Source organism: Vigna angularis, chromosome 8 (genome assembly GCF_016808095.1).
Source record: "Vigna angularis cultivar LongXiaoDou No.4 chromosome 8, ASM1680809v1, whole genome shotgun sequence".
NCBI classification, from domain to species: domain Eukaryota; kingdom Viridiplantae; phylum Streptophyta; class Magnoliopsida; order Fabales; family Fabaceae; genus Vigna; species Vigna angularis.
The window spans coordinates 8,099,798-8,116,192 of NC_068977.1; the positions used below are offsets into that span (position 1 = coordinate 8,099,798).

The 16,395-nt window shown below is 30.1% G+C and overlaps 2 protein-coding genes across 2 annotated transcripts; one reads left to right on the forward strand and one right to left on the reverse strand.

The window, feature by feature from the left end:
* Positions 1–3,227: 3,227 nt before the first annotated feature.
* On the forward strand, positions 3,228–11,682 carry LOC108346025 (uncharacterized). The gene is made up of 9 exons (XM_017584945.2): positions 3,228–3,568; positions 4,463–4,670; positions 4,771–4,972; positions 6,203–6,373; positions 6,450–6,566; positions 6,760–6,957; positions 7,037–7,096; positions 7,174–7,272; positions 11,390–11,682. Exons 2-9 carry the CDS (start codon positions 4,534–4,536, stop codon positions 11,498–11,500), a joined length of 1,095 nt encoding a protein of 364 aa, XP_017440434.1. The 5' UTR covers positions 3,228–3,568; positions 4,463–4,533; the 3' UTR covers positions 11,501–11,682.
* A 2,588-nt stretch (positions 11,683–14,270) lies between these two features.
* On the reverse strand, positions 14,271–15,489 carry LOC108344490 (uncharacterized). The gene is made up of 3 exons (XM_017582925.2): positions 15,196–15,489; positions 14,570–14,638; positions 14,271–14,456 (listed from the first exon to the last, which is right to left on the reverse strand). Exons 1-3 carry the CDS (start codon positions 15,487–15,489, stop codon positions 14,376–14,378), a joined length of 444 nt encoding a protein of 147 aa, XP_017438414.2. The 3' UTR covers positions 14,271–14,375.
* Positions 15,490–16,395: the final 906 nt, after the last annotated feature.

Here is a 16,395-nt window from a genome sequence, read left to right on the forward strand (position 1 = left end):
AATATGAGCATGGTATGAGTTTAGTGGAGAGATTCTGTAATGTCATGGTATGTGCGTATATGTTGATGTTGAGGGTCATGAAGTTGGAGGTTATCCTGATACTCTAATAATCATTCAGTCTCAAGTAGAGAATGATGAATTATGTGGTGAGAGGGGCAGGAGGTCCTGGTCTATGTGCCGGTTTAGGACATAGTGAGGGGACTAACCTTGTGAATGGTATGGAGGGCGGAATGTCCTGGTCTATGTGCCGGTTTAGGACATAGTGAGGGGACTAACCTTATGAATGGTATGGAGGGCAGAATGTCCTGGTCTATGTGCCGGTTTTGGACATAGTGAGGGGACTAAGAATGACATCACAAGTGAAAAACCTTCCGTTGTATCGCTCATCAACATATCGTTGGGATAAGTGCCTATTGAATATCGTGGGGATAAGTGCCTATTGGGTATTGTGGAATGAGTGTTTATTTGGGTATTGTGGGATGAGTGTCTATTGGGTATTGTGGGATGAGTGTCTATTGGGTATTGTGGGATGAGTGTCTATTAGGTATTGTGATGTTTATTAGGTATTATGGGACGAGTGTCTAATAGGAATTGTGGTATGATGGTATGAGGGTGTCTGACATAATTTATATGATGTTTGTAACGAAGTAATTATGCATGATTTGTTGCATGTTAGCTCACCCTACTTGTTTGTGTTTGTGTATGTGCGATGATCGTATAATTCGTTATACGGGAGTAGATGAAGGAATGTCGTTTGATCCAGTGACGATGTTTGACGTTGCCGCTTAGTCGTTTTAGGAGTTCTATTTGTCATTAGTACGTTAAAATACTCTGTTACGTTTAAGTTTAAAATTCTGTAGCTAATTTGAGGATGACTGTAATCCTTAATACTCTTAACTGCTTTCACATATTATGCATGATGACGTCCTTTCTATATATGCATGACGTATATTTTTGGGACGTTACACGTTTTATTGACGATAAGCTATGATATATTTTATGTGGCAAAGAGTACGAAGAGTTTGTGTTTTTATTAAATGACTAAGTATATTATGATTATGTAATCTATGATATTTTGAAATTAGTGTAAAGATGGTGTTGTGTACATATATAAATATAAATGTATAATTATTATGTGATATGTGATGGTATGTGTCAAAGGTATTATGGCTATTAATGGATATGTTGGTTGCCTTTTGTGGATATATTGCCCATTTGTGTGTGTGATGATGGGATGATTTTTGGGATGCTATTTTGTAGAATTAGACTTGAAACTTAATGAAAAGAAAATATCTTAATTTCATTGAAAATCTAATCACAAAAATAAGACACCAGGGATGCAAAATTATAGGAGACTTTTGTATAAATACTTTTTTTTATCTGATGTAAACATCTATTTTGACTTAAGATTCCAATGTTAGATTTTATATGTGATAATTTTGATATAGATTAAATATGTTTTTAATATACTAAATTTGATACAAAATTTGAATTCATTAATGTATGAAACTTTAATATTTTTGGTTTTTAATCTTTTAAATAAATTGTCAAATACATTTCATATTAATATTTAAATTATACTGTTTGATATATTTCAATTTCAATGGCAATTGAAAACTGTGAAATAAATAAACAAATTTTAACATAATTAAATTAAATGAATTATATCAATTTATTTTTAAAATTTAAAATTTAAAATATATTAAAATTTTGGACAAGAATAAATTTCCTGAATCAAAATTCATACACTAAAAACATATATAAATTTTTAATAGAAATACTTGAGTCTTTGAAAAAAAAAACATTGGAATATAACAAATTAGTTTTGATTCATTGGAATGTAATTGATAATCCTATATCTTAGGTAGAGGTAATTTCATAATAGTTTGTCATTTTTGTTCTCTAGTTGGAGAAATAATATTGGTACCTGATACAAATGGTGATTTATGGGATTTTTTATATAAATGCGAACTTGTATTGCTTTGAGATTATAATCTTTAAATTGATTTATTCTAATATATAATAATATATAACATAATATAAACTATTGACATATTCCTTAATACAAATCTATGAAATTCTATATGAACATAAAAAACGAAACAAAACTAGAAAAATTATTAATTATTATGCCAATATTCATTTTATATAGCTTTTACTAACATATGGTTCCAACTAACATTTATGTATATAGCAAATTATTTATATTCTTTATTTTTTTTTTCCTTTTCCCCGTTTAATCAGTTAGTTAGAAGTTTTTCGGACCTTTCAATTTCATATTTTAACAGTTATTTAAATCGAATTTTAATTAAAGCCAACTTTAATATGAAAAAGCATTCATATTCTATCGATGAACTTTTTCGGATTCTCTTCGTGTAATTACATTTTTCTTATCTACGAAATTTGAATATGAAATTTTGTTTAAACAACTAATTAATATTACAATTTAATAATGTAGATTAATAATTTTTTTTTTAAAGATATGAAAAATTAGACCTTAAAATAATTGAGTATGTAAAGCTAATGAAGACCTAATGGTCTTCATGGCCCTACGTTTGCCTTCTATGATAATCTATGTCTATGGATCTCTTTCACTTATTTTCTTTTTTTTTCTTAGCACTTTACTTATTATCAATTTCTTTCTTCAGTCCACTAATTCCATAATTTCTGTACTTTTGGCTGTATAGATTTTTTGAACGTGATTACTATTTTTACATTTCAGTAAATTATTATTTCTTTTTCAGTTGTCCTCAAATTATTATTATTTTTTTCTAAATTGTCCTCAAATTAATTGATGAAAACCACATAATAGATTAATTTATATATTGAATTTTGCAACACGACAAGAAATATTGTCTTATTCGATCAATGTTATTGCTTTTATTTATAATGATAATTTTCTTTTTCATTTACCAATATCACCCATATTCATTTTTATTATAAATGGATAAATAATTTTTATGACGGTGTAATCGATATATTATAGACAATGTGATATTTTATTTTCATTAATTATTCTTTTTTTGTCATGATTTCTTTTCTATGCTTATCCTTACATTAAAGAGAATTGCTTTTAAACAGTAGCTATCATGAGATTGGCTTTTGTTTTCTCTTTTATTTAAACTTTTTTCTTACCCGAATTCCTAAATAAATGAATGAATAAATAACAGAATTGTTGGAAACTGAAATATAAAAGAAAACTGAAAAATAAAAGAAAACTGAAAAATAAAAATGACTATTTTTCTTCCATTTCTTCTTCTTGTTGAAAACGCCCATCTCAATCTCATTTCAACTTCCGAGGTTTTTGCCTTTTGCCGGCTAGCCCAATTCCTCCTATTTTTTGTTTCTGTGTTCCTTCGAAATTCCACAATTTCAATAACACCCTCCCTTCGTTTAACACTTTTCACCAATTCAACCTTTGATCTTTGATATTTCCACCCATTTTCTTGTTTGATCGGGGGATTCTCAATTTGGGTGCCCCTTCTGTTTCTTATCTCACCATTGGGTCCAATAATCTGCGTTTTCTTCAGATTGAAAGCAATGGGCATAGGGTTCGAGCGGAATGATGGTACGGAAAATGATATATGGAAAATGTAATTTGGTCGTGTGTATTGGGCATAGTAATGTTGTTTAAATTCTTAAATTACATCATCAATTCTAGCTACTTCTACCCTGTATAATTTAAATTTCCACGAATTTGGCACTGTAAATGTTATCGTGGTATTGAGTTTTGATTAATTTTGAATGAACAAAATAACTTTTTCTTACAGATAATATACCTTTGGTAGCCCATCGTTTACATATTCTTTTGTGTAGAACAGGTATTCGCTTATATGTAACTGAATGAAGGATAAATAAGTGTGTTTTATGTTTATTATCTTAATGAATTTCCAATATCCAGTTGCTCCTCCTGAGTTTGTTTCTTTGGTTTGTGTGCGCATGTGTTGGACTGTTTACTTTATTCTATTTAGTAGTTAATTTTCGAGTTTAATAGACATACATTGATACTGTAAAGATTTCGTACTTTTGACCGATAAGAAACCATTATTTGTATGTCCTGGAAAATAGTTGTTATGAAAGTCATCAAATTTACATACATGTCAGTTTGTGATTGTCACAGTGATTGGATGACAATGTGAAACTTATTTACATTGTTAGTGTGTAGACTGTTTACTCCAATCTGTTTGACACCTTAATTAATGCAATTCTGTTGGTAACTAGGATTAGGATATAAAGATATTTGATAAGGTTCTTGGTTGCTTTGTTTATTTTATGCTTATGGGTTATGGCACAGCAAACTCAAATCTCACAATACTTTTATTCTAGTTATTACATACTTGCATTGCATGCTTTAAAATTAAATGAGCAAATACTGTAATTATGTGTATGAGAAACTTATACATTTTTCAGTAAATTTTGTAAATTGATAGTGACATCAATATTTTTGTGCATCTATTTTCAGGTTTTCCTCATAGTGATGATTAGGGAAGCCATTTGTCTTTAGATTTGAGAGAGCTGATTTGTGATTTTTGAATGGAAAAGAAAAGATTAGATGACTATGAACCAGGTCCAGTTCCTTCACCAAAGGGGGTAGATAGATTTGGTTTTGTAAAACAGGATAATACTTCTGATGGTTTAGTCAAAAGTAGATCAGCCTATGAGTATGAGAGGTATTTTGCTTTCCTCCTGTTGATTTGTGTTTTTTCTGTGTTACGAGCATAAAATAAATAGCCAGTGATATTTACCTATGTTACCTCTATCATTCATCAGATATAGGGAGGAGAGAAGGGTTAGAAAATGGAGGAAGATGATTGGGGTTGGTGGCAGTGATTGGAAGCATTATCTGAGGAGAAAACCTCATGTTGTTAAAAGGCGTATAAGGAAAGGAATTCCAGATTGTTTAAGGGGCCTTGTTTGGCAGTTGATATCTGGAAGTCGAGACCTACTGCTGATGAACCCTGGAGTTTATGAGGTAATCAAGTTAAATTGTACTGATGAAAAATTATGATTCATTTTGTACAACACTGTGTTGCCTATGATCAGTGCTAGTCTCGCTGTTGTTTGTTATAGTTCTCCAATAAATATGAACTGAAGAATATTCTCCATTTTTATTTGCACATCTTCTTTTTACGGCTTGGTATATTTGTGCTTGCTGTTGCAATGTCACCACCCTGGTGGGTATGCGTGGTGTTTGAGTTGAACAATATTTTTCTTAGTAATGTAGGTTATAAATTATTTTGAATATGGATGTGTGGATATTTGAAGTTGTTGGAGAATCTATATTGACCAAATATATAACCAAATTACAGTATGGGTATAAATCTTTCTTTATAAGTTAGTTTTGTGAAGTTAAGTAAGACTTATAGTCTACTTTTTAATATGGTATCAAAGTCTATACTAGTGAAATTTGTTAGACCTACCACACCTGCTATTGGGCTACCCACAAATATGTAGTGATGTGCTTGAGATGTCCAGTCCTTGTTGTGAAGGGTGTGGTTAAGATCTCACATGTATTATAAGTGGGTGTATATCTCATCTTATAAGTTGATTTTATGAGGTTGAGTTAGACTTAAAGTCTACTTTTTAAGAAAAAATATTAGATCAATTTTATTTGACTGTTGCAAGGAAATCCTACTTTAATGTTATCTTCCTAAAATAACCATTTTATTATTATTGGAGTAGTATTTTAAATATGGATGTATAGATATTTGAAGTTATTTGATCATTTTTTTTATTTGATTGCAATAATTGAAATCCTACTTTGGAGTTGTCTTCCTAAAGAATCATTTTTATTATTATTAGAGTAGTATTTTACTATGTAAAACGGTTAGTGTTATATGTTCTGTAATGATTGAGCAGTTGTGTATTTAGTTAAGTCTGTTGAGTCTGTTGCAATATGTTATGTTTTCTGTTCCTAGTTAGTTAGGTATCGCTTGCTGAATGTTTAATGTTACTCCGTTATATATATTGCTGATCTTTTATCTTTTGTATCTTGTCGAATACAATTTTACTCAAATTAAAATATTCTTCTTTTGTTTTTCTGATCTTTAAGAATTTTGTATAAAATTGAAGAGATAGTGTGAATTACGTGGTTTTTTATACTGAAGTTTCCTCCTTTTCTTTATGAAATTATATTGAATTTTATGACACAACTGTTCCTTGTTTTGGAGTTTGCTTTGACAAGACATTGCATTTATTGCAGCAACTTGTCATCTATGAGACATCAGCCTCTGAACTGGATATAATTCGAGACATTTCTCGCACCTTCCCTTCTCATGTATTCTTCCAACAGAGACATGGACCTGGACAGCGGTCTCTCTACAATGTTCTAAAGGCTTACTCTGTCTTTGACAGAAACGTTGGATATGTTCAGGTTTTACACAGGAACTCATCACCTTTTTGTGCTTGTTGTGAAGAAATTCATAATATTGATCATTTTAAAACTCCAGGGAATGGGGTTTTTAGCGGGGCTTTTGCTTCTTTATATGAGTGAGGAGGATGCATTTTGGTTGTTGGTGGCATTGTTGAAAGGAGCTGTTCATGCCCCAATGGAAGGCTTGTATTTGGTAATTGTTTTATTCTATGCATTTATTTGTTTGGATTACTGATGTTTTATGTATTATCCCTCTCTTGTATAAGATACATGATATTCTATGAGGAAAGATTAGGATATGCAGAGAATTGTGTGTTTCTTTTTAAAATTTTACTTTGATGATAATAATTCTTGTCTAAGCAAAACTGCTGTTATATTGATTGCAGGCAGGATTGCCTCTGGTACAACAATACCTCTTTCAATTTGAATGCTTGGTGAGAGAGCATCTACCGAAGTTGGGCGAACATTTTTCCAATGAAATGATAAATCCTAGCATGTATGCTAGCCAGTGGTTCATAACTGTATTTTCATATTCCTTTCCATTTCATTTGGCTCTTCGAATTTGGGATGTCTTTCTCTACGAGGTTAGCAGTGCTTTCTGTCTGAAGAACCATATATTGGTTAGAAATATGAGCCTATAATGATCACTTTCTTATCCTTCAGGGTGTTAAAATTGTCTTCAAAGTTGGCTTGGCCCTATTAAAGTACTGCCATGATGACTTGGTTAGTATCATTTGACCTGTCTCCGTTGTAAACCAAAGCAAACATCTACTCACTGTTTGTGTTTGTTTGTTTATCAGGTTAAACTACCTTTTGAAAAACTCATACATGCTTTGAAAAACTTCCCTGGGAATGCAATGAATCCAGATATGTTGTTACCACTTGCTTATTCCATCAAGGTTCTCTTCCTTTCTGTGTTTTTTTTTCTTTAAGTTCTACATACCCAAAAACACATGTTCTCCTCTTTGTCATAGAATATGAATGACATGCGTCCTTGTTATTTTTCCTTCACTTCATAAACTTTAACATGCATTTTTGTTTGCCAAACTCCAAGTTACTTGTAAAATTGAATGTTGTGCTATCTGTTACTTACAAAACTCTGATTTATTGATTTGGCTGATTAAGTGGTAATCATGGTTATCAAACTCTCGAGTTAACTCGTAAACTCAGTTTACGTTCTCAGACATGGCTTCCGAGTTAACTCGGAAGTAAACTCGTTTTCTGCATAAACTCGATAGAATCGATTGTAAAATCGATAGGATCATGTAAAATCGCAAGTTTGGAGCGATTCTGCGAGCTTGAAAGTTATATATTTAATGAAATGCATCAAAATTAATGACAATAATTCATGTATTTATATTTTACAATATTTATTTTTATGAACAATATAACTATAAATTTTATTTATTTAAAGTTATATAATTTTATAGACTTATTTGAATTAAGATATTTATATAATTTTTTTCATCTGAAGTAAACTCTTACGAATTTACTCGACTCTCACGAGTTTACGTAAACTCTCGAATTTGATAACCTTGGTGGTAATCATAGTATTGATACAAGAAATGAAAGGAGAAATGAAAGTAACCTCAAAATCTAGGATGAAATGAAGGATAGTGACTGTCATTTCAGAAAAAAAAAATACTAGAAAGGATTTTGATGACACCAGATATTGAAATTCTATTGTGAGAAGTGGTGTTATAAAAAAACAAGCATGGTGGATTTTTCACTGGTAGCCACAGCTTGACCCCAACAAATCGTGTTTCACATGGCAGTTGCATCGGGCATTGGAGAGTGGTGACTTGGCGGTCCTTTGTGAAATAAAGGAGAAGCCTTAATATTATCTCTCCCTTTTTTTCCTGGCTGTCCAAGTGTTTTTTTTTCTTAGAAAAAGGGGGTTAGGCCATACAACTCGGGCCAAACCAAACATTTAGAGCAAAATTTTAATCTAGGAACCGTACCCAACTTGAAGGAATCCACCTATCATCCGATTTATTTTTTTGTGAAGTGCCACCTACCATTGCTCTTTTCTTTTCTTATTTTTTTTTCTTTCAATTTCCTGTTTACTCAGCACTGCCCTACTCACTCTATTTGTCTTTTTTTTTTCCACTTAGTAGTTATTTTCTGAAAAATTTATCACCAGTTTTCCGGCAACTATAAGGGTCACTGGATGCGGCATAAATGGCTCAGTTTGGAAACATTGTCATCTCATGAATGAATCAAACTTTAATAGAACTGTCTGTAATTATTGTGGAAAAATTATGGAAGGAGTTATTAGTGTCAAAACACATCTAATGGCAAATAAGTGCAATGCTGCAGCTTGCACCAAGACAAGAGAAGAGCTTTGAAAACTATTCAAAGAAAAAACTGCCACCTCCTCCATCAATGCCATACATAGTGCGGCTTATGGTAATAATGAGAGTGAAGATGATGTTGAAATTTCCACTGCTAGCAATGATAAAGGGAGAAATAGTGTAGGAAACAAAGGGCCGCTGAATATGTTTTTTTGTAGAAATCCAACTACTGCAAAATATAAGAGAAAGAAGGTGAAACTAAGGCAAGATTACTTGATTTAAAGGTATCAGTGCAATAATATATTGATTTTGGTACCAAACATACTTGTCATTCAACCTTGTAAGATTGAAGGACTTTCAAGGTATGATTGATGCTATTGGTGCCTATGGACCTAATTTGCCAGGTTCTACATATCATGAAACTAGAGTTTCACTCCTAACAAAGAGATGGATTACACTTAAAAGTTGTTAAAAGATCATAAAAATGTAGTAGATCAAACATGGTTGCTCTATTATATCTTGCAAAGGTAGTATCAAGAGAAAGGAAATTTGAAAGAGATGTTTTAAATAAATAAGAGGTAACAAACCATTCGTGTCTGATATATATGGATCTTCTTAGTTCCAATAATTTACCAACTAAGACATAATTCTTCCAGTATTTTGTGATAACTTGGAGTAACATTTTCTTCTCCAATCTCCTTGACATGGGTATCAAGCATCTCAAATATAGTTCTATCAAGCATCTGAACACTTTTAAAGGTGTGCAATTTTGAATTACCTGGTGTAATACCTTATGTACAGCATTGCAACCCCAGGCATGTGCCCAAGACTTTGAAATTTCTAGATAAAGTCTCACGAAAATGGCTTCCTTTTGATTTGTTTATCTGCCGTCCAAACCTTTAACTCTGCCAATATAGGCAAATTTATGTGAAAATTAGGTATCTAAAGTAAATCATTGAAATAAAACTTGTCAAAATTCCTGTAAACCAGCAGGTTGTATGTTATGTTAGAAGTGGACTTTAAGTCTAACTCAACCCCACAAAACCGGCTTGTAAGGTGAGGTTTGCACCTCACTTATTGTTAGGGATTCTGAAAGGAATTCCTAACCAGCTCTCTCTCTAACTCAAACACCACAATCAAGAATAGGAGAAGAAAGAATAGTATGAATGGTATTCACAACAATGAATCAAGAATACAATGTATCTTAGGAGCTTAACCTCCTCCACCTGGTGCTAAGACCGGTCTACACATACAAACTACTCAACTACTTTATTGAAACACTAAGGGTCCTAATATATAGGCCCTTTTCCCGCCCCCTCACTTAACTGATTAGCAGTTAAGTAGTTAAGTGTTCTGTTTCTTCCTCCTCTCATAGACTCTCCATGTCCTAACACTTATATATTATAAATTGACCTTATCTCTAGTTGATGTGAGACTTCTAACACACCCCCTTCACGCCGAGGTATAGACATCTAGTGCGTGATAGTAGAAATTAATGGGTGGTCCGATAGCGGCCCGACAACGGGTGGAAACAAAAATGCCCACTTAGAACTCGCTAGGATAGACTCTAACCATGACTCTGATACCATGTTAGAAATGGACTTTAAGTCTAACTCAACCCCACAAAACCGGCTTGTAAGGTGAGGTTTGCACCTCACTTATATATTATAAATTGGTCTTATCTCTAGTCGATGTGAGACTTCCAACAATAAGAAATTCTGGGCCTTGTATGAACGGGTTAACCTTTTTGTAACAATGGTATCAGAGCCTTGCAACGAACCTGATGTTTCGAGTTCGAACCTTGGGGCAACCTACTCCTACCATTGGAGGAGTCCCGAATTTTCCAAGCCGCCAGGTGCCGACTTCTTTAGGAGGGGCGTTTGTTACAGGAAATTATGGGCCTTGTATGAACGGGTTAACCTTGTAACATTGTATGGCAGTTTATTGGAATGTAAAAGAAAAATAGAAGATTTAGATAAAGTGAAAATGCATTGAGAACCCTAAACCTTAAGTGATTCATTAGATTTGCTTAACTCCAGGAGTTAAATAGTATATACTTGGGTTGTTGGATTACCCTTATCGTAACTTATTTATTGGCCCATATGATCTCTCTTTCTGGATCACCTCTGGAGTGGCCTGGGAGATGAAGAGGATGTATGGGAATTTCTTTGATCGGTTGTAGGTGACAAACAAAATCTATATTGTCTTTGTCACTTGGGAATTTTTCTTAGGCGTCTTGAAAATTTGGTGTCTGGCAACAATGCTTTAGTGACTAAATGATTATTACATTTTCTTTTAGTGTCACCTAATAATTTGGAGCATTTATAGTTAAATTAAATCAGAACATGGAAATCTGATACGTTCTGTCGTAACAATGTTCAATTTTCTTACGCTGTCCTTCTATCATATGATGATGCATAATTGAATTAGACTAGGCACATATGAACAAGTATCTTGTTTGGTCAAAGCCATATAACTAGATCATCGTGTGCTATTTATGGTTCTGTATTTATGGTTCTGTTCCTCTGTCTAAACAGTAGAACTCCTACTTCAACATTTACACTTTTGTTTAATTAGTTCTTTACCATATACTGACTAAATACATGTGTTGCACACTACATAATGGTCATTGCAATATTACATGGCTGTGATGTTATTACACTGTATAGTTCTTTTGTATAATTTTAAGATTACAAGTCTGTAATATGGTTCTCATCATCAGATATCAAAGCGTTTGGAGGAATTGAAACAAGAGTATGAGACGAAGACTGGAAAGATTAGACGAGCTAGAGAGGTTTCTGAAAAACCAATGCTTCCTGGTGAGAGCAACTGAAGTGAGAGCATTTGTTAGACATGTAGAACTAATGGTAAACCTGAGAGGAGAACCTCTTAGTGAAGGTTTCTCTTTCATGCTGGGTGCTAATCCAGTGTGAAATGCATACTATGTACAGTTGTAGTAGTTGTTTTCAGAGTTAAAAAGAGGCTTTAATAAAGATGAAATCTGTTGCATGCCTAGAGGCTCATGGGTCTCTTTTCTTTTTCTCTTTTACTACTCTATAAAGATAATGTTGTTTCAGAAATTGTTGTTATTGTTAATATCAAGGAGAAAGTGCTTTTGTTGTAAGACATTGTGTCTGTTTGAGTGAAACTAAGAAAGGAATCAGTTTTCAAGTGTTTGTAGAGGAATATGTTCTCACCAAAAAAAGCGACAAATAGAGATAGTAGGGAATTACTATTTGTTATTGAGTAAATTATGTTGTATTTTGGGAGGTTTGTTAAAGAAATGTCAAATTCCAAATCTTTTAATAAATTAATATAAATGAAGTTCATTGTTAATAAATTGAACTATTGTTATTCTGTCATAACTTGTTTTGAAAAACTTCATGTTTTGTTTGTTAAATCAAAATTGTGAAGAATGTAGTTCCTCTTTTGTCATAACAGTAGTCTTAGAGAGTATTGTGAAAGTTAGTTTGTGACCTATTTGACTAGTTTAATTAACACAATGTTATATAAGATATTTTAAAGTAAATTATTTCAGGACTTTTATCTATGTTTTAACTTAATTTAACTAGCTTTTAATTTGTAGTTTATTTAAATTTTTATTCTTATATATTTTAATATATTTTTTTGTTGTTTTTATTTTTTTACTCGTTGTTATCCTTAATTTTTGTATTTATTTTCTCATTAGTAATAATTCATTACAAGATGTTTTGTGAAAATTACATACAATAAAAATTATACAAACAAAAAAAAAACTCTAAAGTAACACATTAATTGAACTTAAAAAATATTTTTTCTTGAAAATAACTAAAAGTTAAATTTGACCAATGTATATTATATCAATTACTTTAAATAAAATACTTATTCAAATAAAAAGTTATGCAACTTAAAAAAATATAGAAATATTAAATTTTTTAATAAAATCTTAATTATTTTTTAAAGAAATCTCAAATTATAACTTCATAATAATATACTTTTTAGAAAATATAAATTTTATTTATATAATAAAATTTATGTATTTGTATTTTTTATGTCATTTTATATTTACCAATTAATTTTGTAAGTTCCTCTTGTCCCTTCAAATATAGACAGCACTAAAAATGGAACAGATTCTGAACTAAAAAATTAGTTTATTAATTTGGGTTTTAGTTAGGAGTTTATCCTTTGTTAAACATGTATTGACCAAGTTTAATATATGTCTTGCCAAATACACTTTTACTATTCAAAGTCATGGCTAAATGAAGGAGAAAATACAACATGAAAAGCTAAAAGACAGGGATTTAAGAAGAATTTGACATTTATTAGAATAAATTAAAGTTTGATTATGTTTTCAATCCCTGTATTTGAAATAATATTTTACTTATATTATTTACTCTTTAGTATCTCAAATTAAAGAAACAATTCTAAACAGTACATTTGAGAAATTAAAAACAGCTGTAAAAAATTAATTTAGTCTATTATATTTATTGTTAAGGGATCAAAGTTATTAATTTTTAACCTTGAAAGACATTTTTTTAAATATGGGGGAAGTAAAATCAGAATTACCCTAAACATAAACACTAAAAATATAATTAAATCAATATTTAATTACTTAAATTTGAAAATATTTCAAATTATATATACAAAAATAGTAACTCATCTCTTTTTTTTTCTCTCACTCTACATGCTCTTCTCTCCTTCTCTTTTCTACTCTCTAGATTCTTTCTCTTTTCATTAGTAGAATTGGTATAAAAATATTAATATTTGTATTTTTGAATATTGAATATTATGTATAAATTTTTAATCATCAAATATTTGAAAATTAATTCATTTTTTTTATTTTCATAAAATTTAATACTGAAAATTTTCAGTTTTAAATATACTTTTAAAAAACATATTTGCCCATTAAATAAATTCAATTGGCGCATCCAAACTAAAAAAATTGAAATTTCAAAAACTTGCATTCATTCATTGAAATCAAATATTTGAAAGTAAAAAAAATAAAATAAAAAAAAAAGCAATTCAAATTTTGTGCTATTTTAAAATCCCTCTCCAAACATAGAATATTACTCAATATCCATTTTAAATCTTTCCTTCCTAATTTTTTTCTCAAGTTACCAAAACAAACACTATGTTAATGAAGGAATATAAATGTTATAAATTTGCTGACATGCTTTAAAAATAAAAAAAAAAGTTTAAGAAGTTGAGATATATTAAACTAAAATTTAACATTAAGCTTTTAAACATAATTATGCTAATGAGGCACATGTATCGAGTAGCTTGGTCTGTAACAAGATTTGCATCGTTCTGGTTATAGTAACTTTTATTGATTAATATTTTAAATTTTTAATGAAATGTTAATTATTTCATTCAGATTTTTCCTTCAAATAAACGATTGCTAAGTCATTTGCAACATAAAAAGAATGATGTATTTGTTGAAGAAATAAAGCTATACATTTTAATTAATTGTTTCAATAAATAACTGGCATTTACCATATTTTAATCTTTATTAAAAAAAACTTTAATCACGAATATTATCTCATTTCAGCAATGAGAGAAAATCACAACCATTCAACTCTGAAACAACATTAATTACTAATATTTGATTGAGCTGAACTCAACATAGAAAGCAATTACATTTGAAAAAGAATGAAATAATATTCCTGTAAAATACATGCATCAGCACAACAGGGTTTATTTGAAGAGAAACTAAAAAGATCCATTCATCTTCATTTGTTGTTGTTCATCCCTGTTGCATTCTTCACAGCCTCAGCAGCTTCTTGTGCTTTAGCCTGCATTTGGTTTCCAACCTATATACATAACAAAATACACTTTCTTTTAATAATTGCATGTAATAAATTATAGATAATCACATCATTATAAATTTATTTTAATAGAATAATTAATGTTGGAAAATAATAACCTCTTGCAAGGATTCTTGAGCAGATTGAGCAGCATTGGAAGCCTTGTCCATCATGGTGTTCGTCTTTTCCTGCAATTAATGCCACCAAAAACCTTGTGTGAGTGTCCTCAAAATTATTAGATAGTCTTAAAAAGTGTCTAGTAATAAATTTTGTTCTCATTAATGTATGTAAATTTCACTAAGAAATGAAGTGATTATGTGTTAGTTTTTTTATGTTGTATCTATGTTGATTTTTTAAAATATATTGACGTTGACATGTTAAAAAAGTTTTTAATATATTTCAAATCATCATAGGAAAGGAATAACACCAAAAACTAAAGAATTCAAATTTCTAAGAAATACTTTTATACATACACTGCATAAAAAATATATTAATATTCTTCTAAATATGGGTTTAATTAGATGCATAACTAAAAACTTATACAATTTTTGTACTAAAATTCTAAAGCAACTAAAATTTTGAAAAAAAGTTAAAGATAAAACAACTATACTTTAAAAATGAGCAAGAAAGTAACACATGTAATGATGTTTCCATATATGTTAGAGAAATTATTAGATAATTTTGAAATAAAAAAGGGTTAATGTTTAAGTTTGGTTGAGTTAGAGAGAAAAAGTTAAGGAAAGACCTGAGCTTCACCCTTGGCTTGTCCAGCTTTGTAGCTCATGTTTTGGGAGTCCATCTTGATTCTTGTACTAAAGTGTTTGTTTGTGAAAATCAAGTGTTGTTTTAGGTTTTGATCAAATGCTAATAATATATTTTGTCTCAAACTCTTGTCACTTATATAGTTTCTCAATTCATTGCATAATTTCTTATCATGATTATGAGATTCACATTTTCCTCCTTCACATGCGTTTTCAAGGACACGTGTCATGGCATTCTTGTTGATGAACATGTATGCATGTGGACGACATTCATTCATTGTTTCAATCTCATACATTTGGACTAGTTCTTATCGTTTTTACTAATAATAGTGATTTTTTGTTCTATCTTATTGCTTAAATATTGGAGTAGAAAAGTCTACGTATGACAAAGTGAGAGAGATATATAGCAAATGATGTTTGGATACTTAGCATTATTAATTGATAAAATAATGTAAACCCCTTTTGTACTATGTTTTACAGGAATTAGTTTATTCCATTTTATATGACGTGTTAAAGAAATAATTTATTCTAAATTATTTGCCATTTTATAAAATTAGAGATGCATTAAACATTTTTAGGACTAAACAAATACTTAAGTAGAGAGATAAAAGGTACATTAGCAAATTATATAACTTTGTTCTGTAAAATTTCAAACATTAATTGCCTTCTTAAATACATATAACAAAATCTTAGAGGTTGTGTGTTACTAGTAGAAAATAATGGTCGTAAAGCATTGATATAAGGAGTTAGTCCATTAATTTTGAACAACTCGGATAAACTAAAAAAAAAAACTATCAAACTAAACTAATATAGTTAATGCAAATTGGTTTATATATCTAAGTTTAATCCAATCAAACTAATGTAATTCAACGAAGGCTGATAGTCAATATATTAAATTTTGAATTGTCGACAATTTATAATGTTATTGACTTTTTATTTTAAGTACTTATCTTTTAATCAACATTTAATGTATATTATGCCTTGATTACATCTGTGTTAATTTGTGAATGTATATTTAATTGTGATTGATTAGATTTTATTATTTTTATTTTGTATAACATGAAAACCAAATGCAAAATACAATTGAAAATTTATAAATTATAAGAAAATGTTGATTAAAATATATACTTATCAGAGATTTTTTTAATGAGATAAAATCAAAATTAAAAGTAAAAGTGAGATAT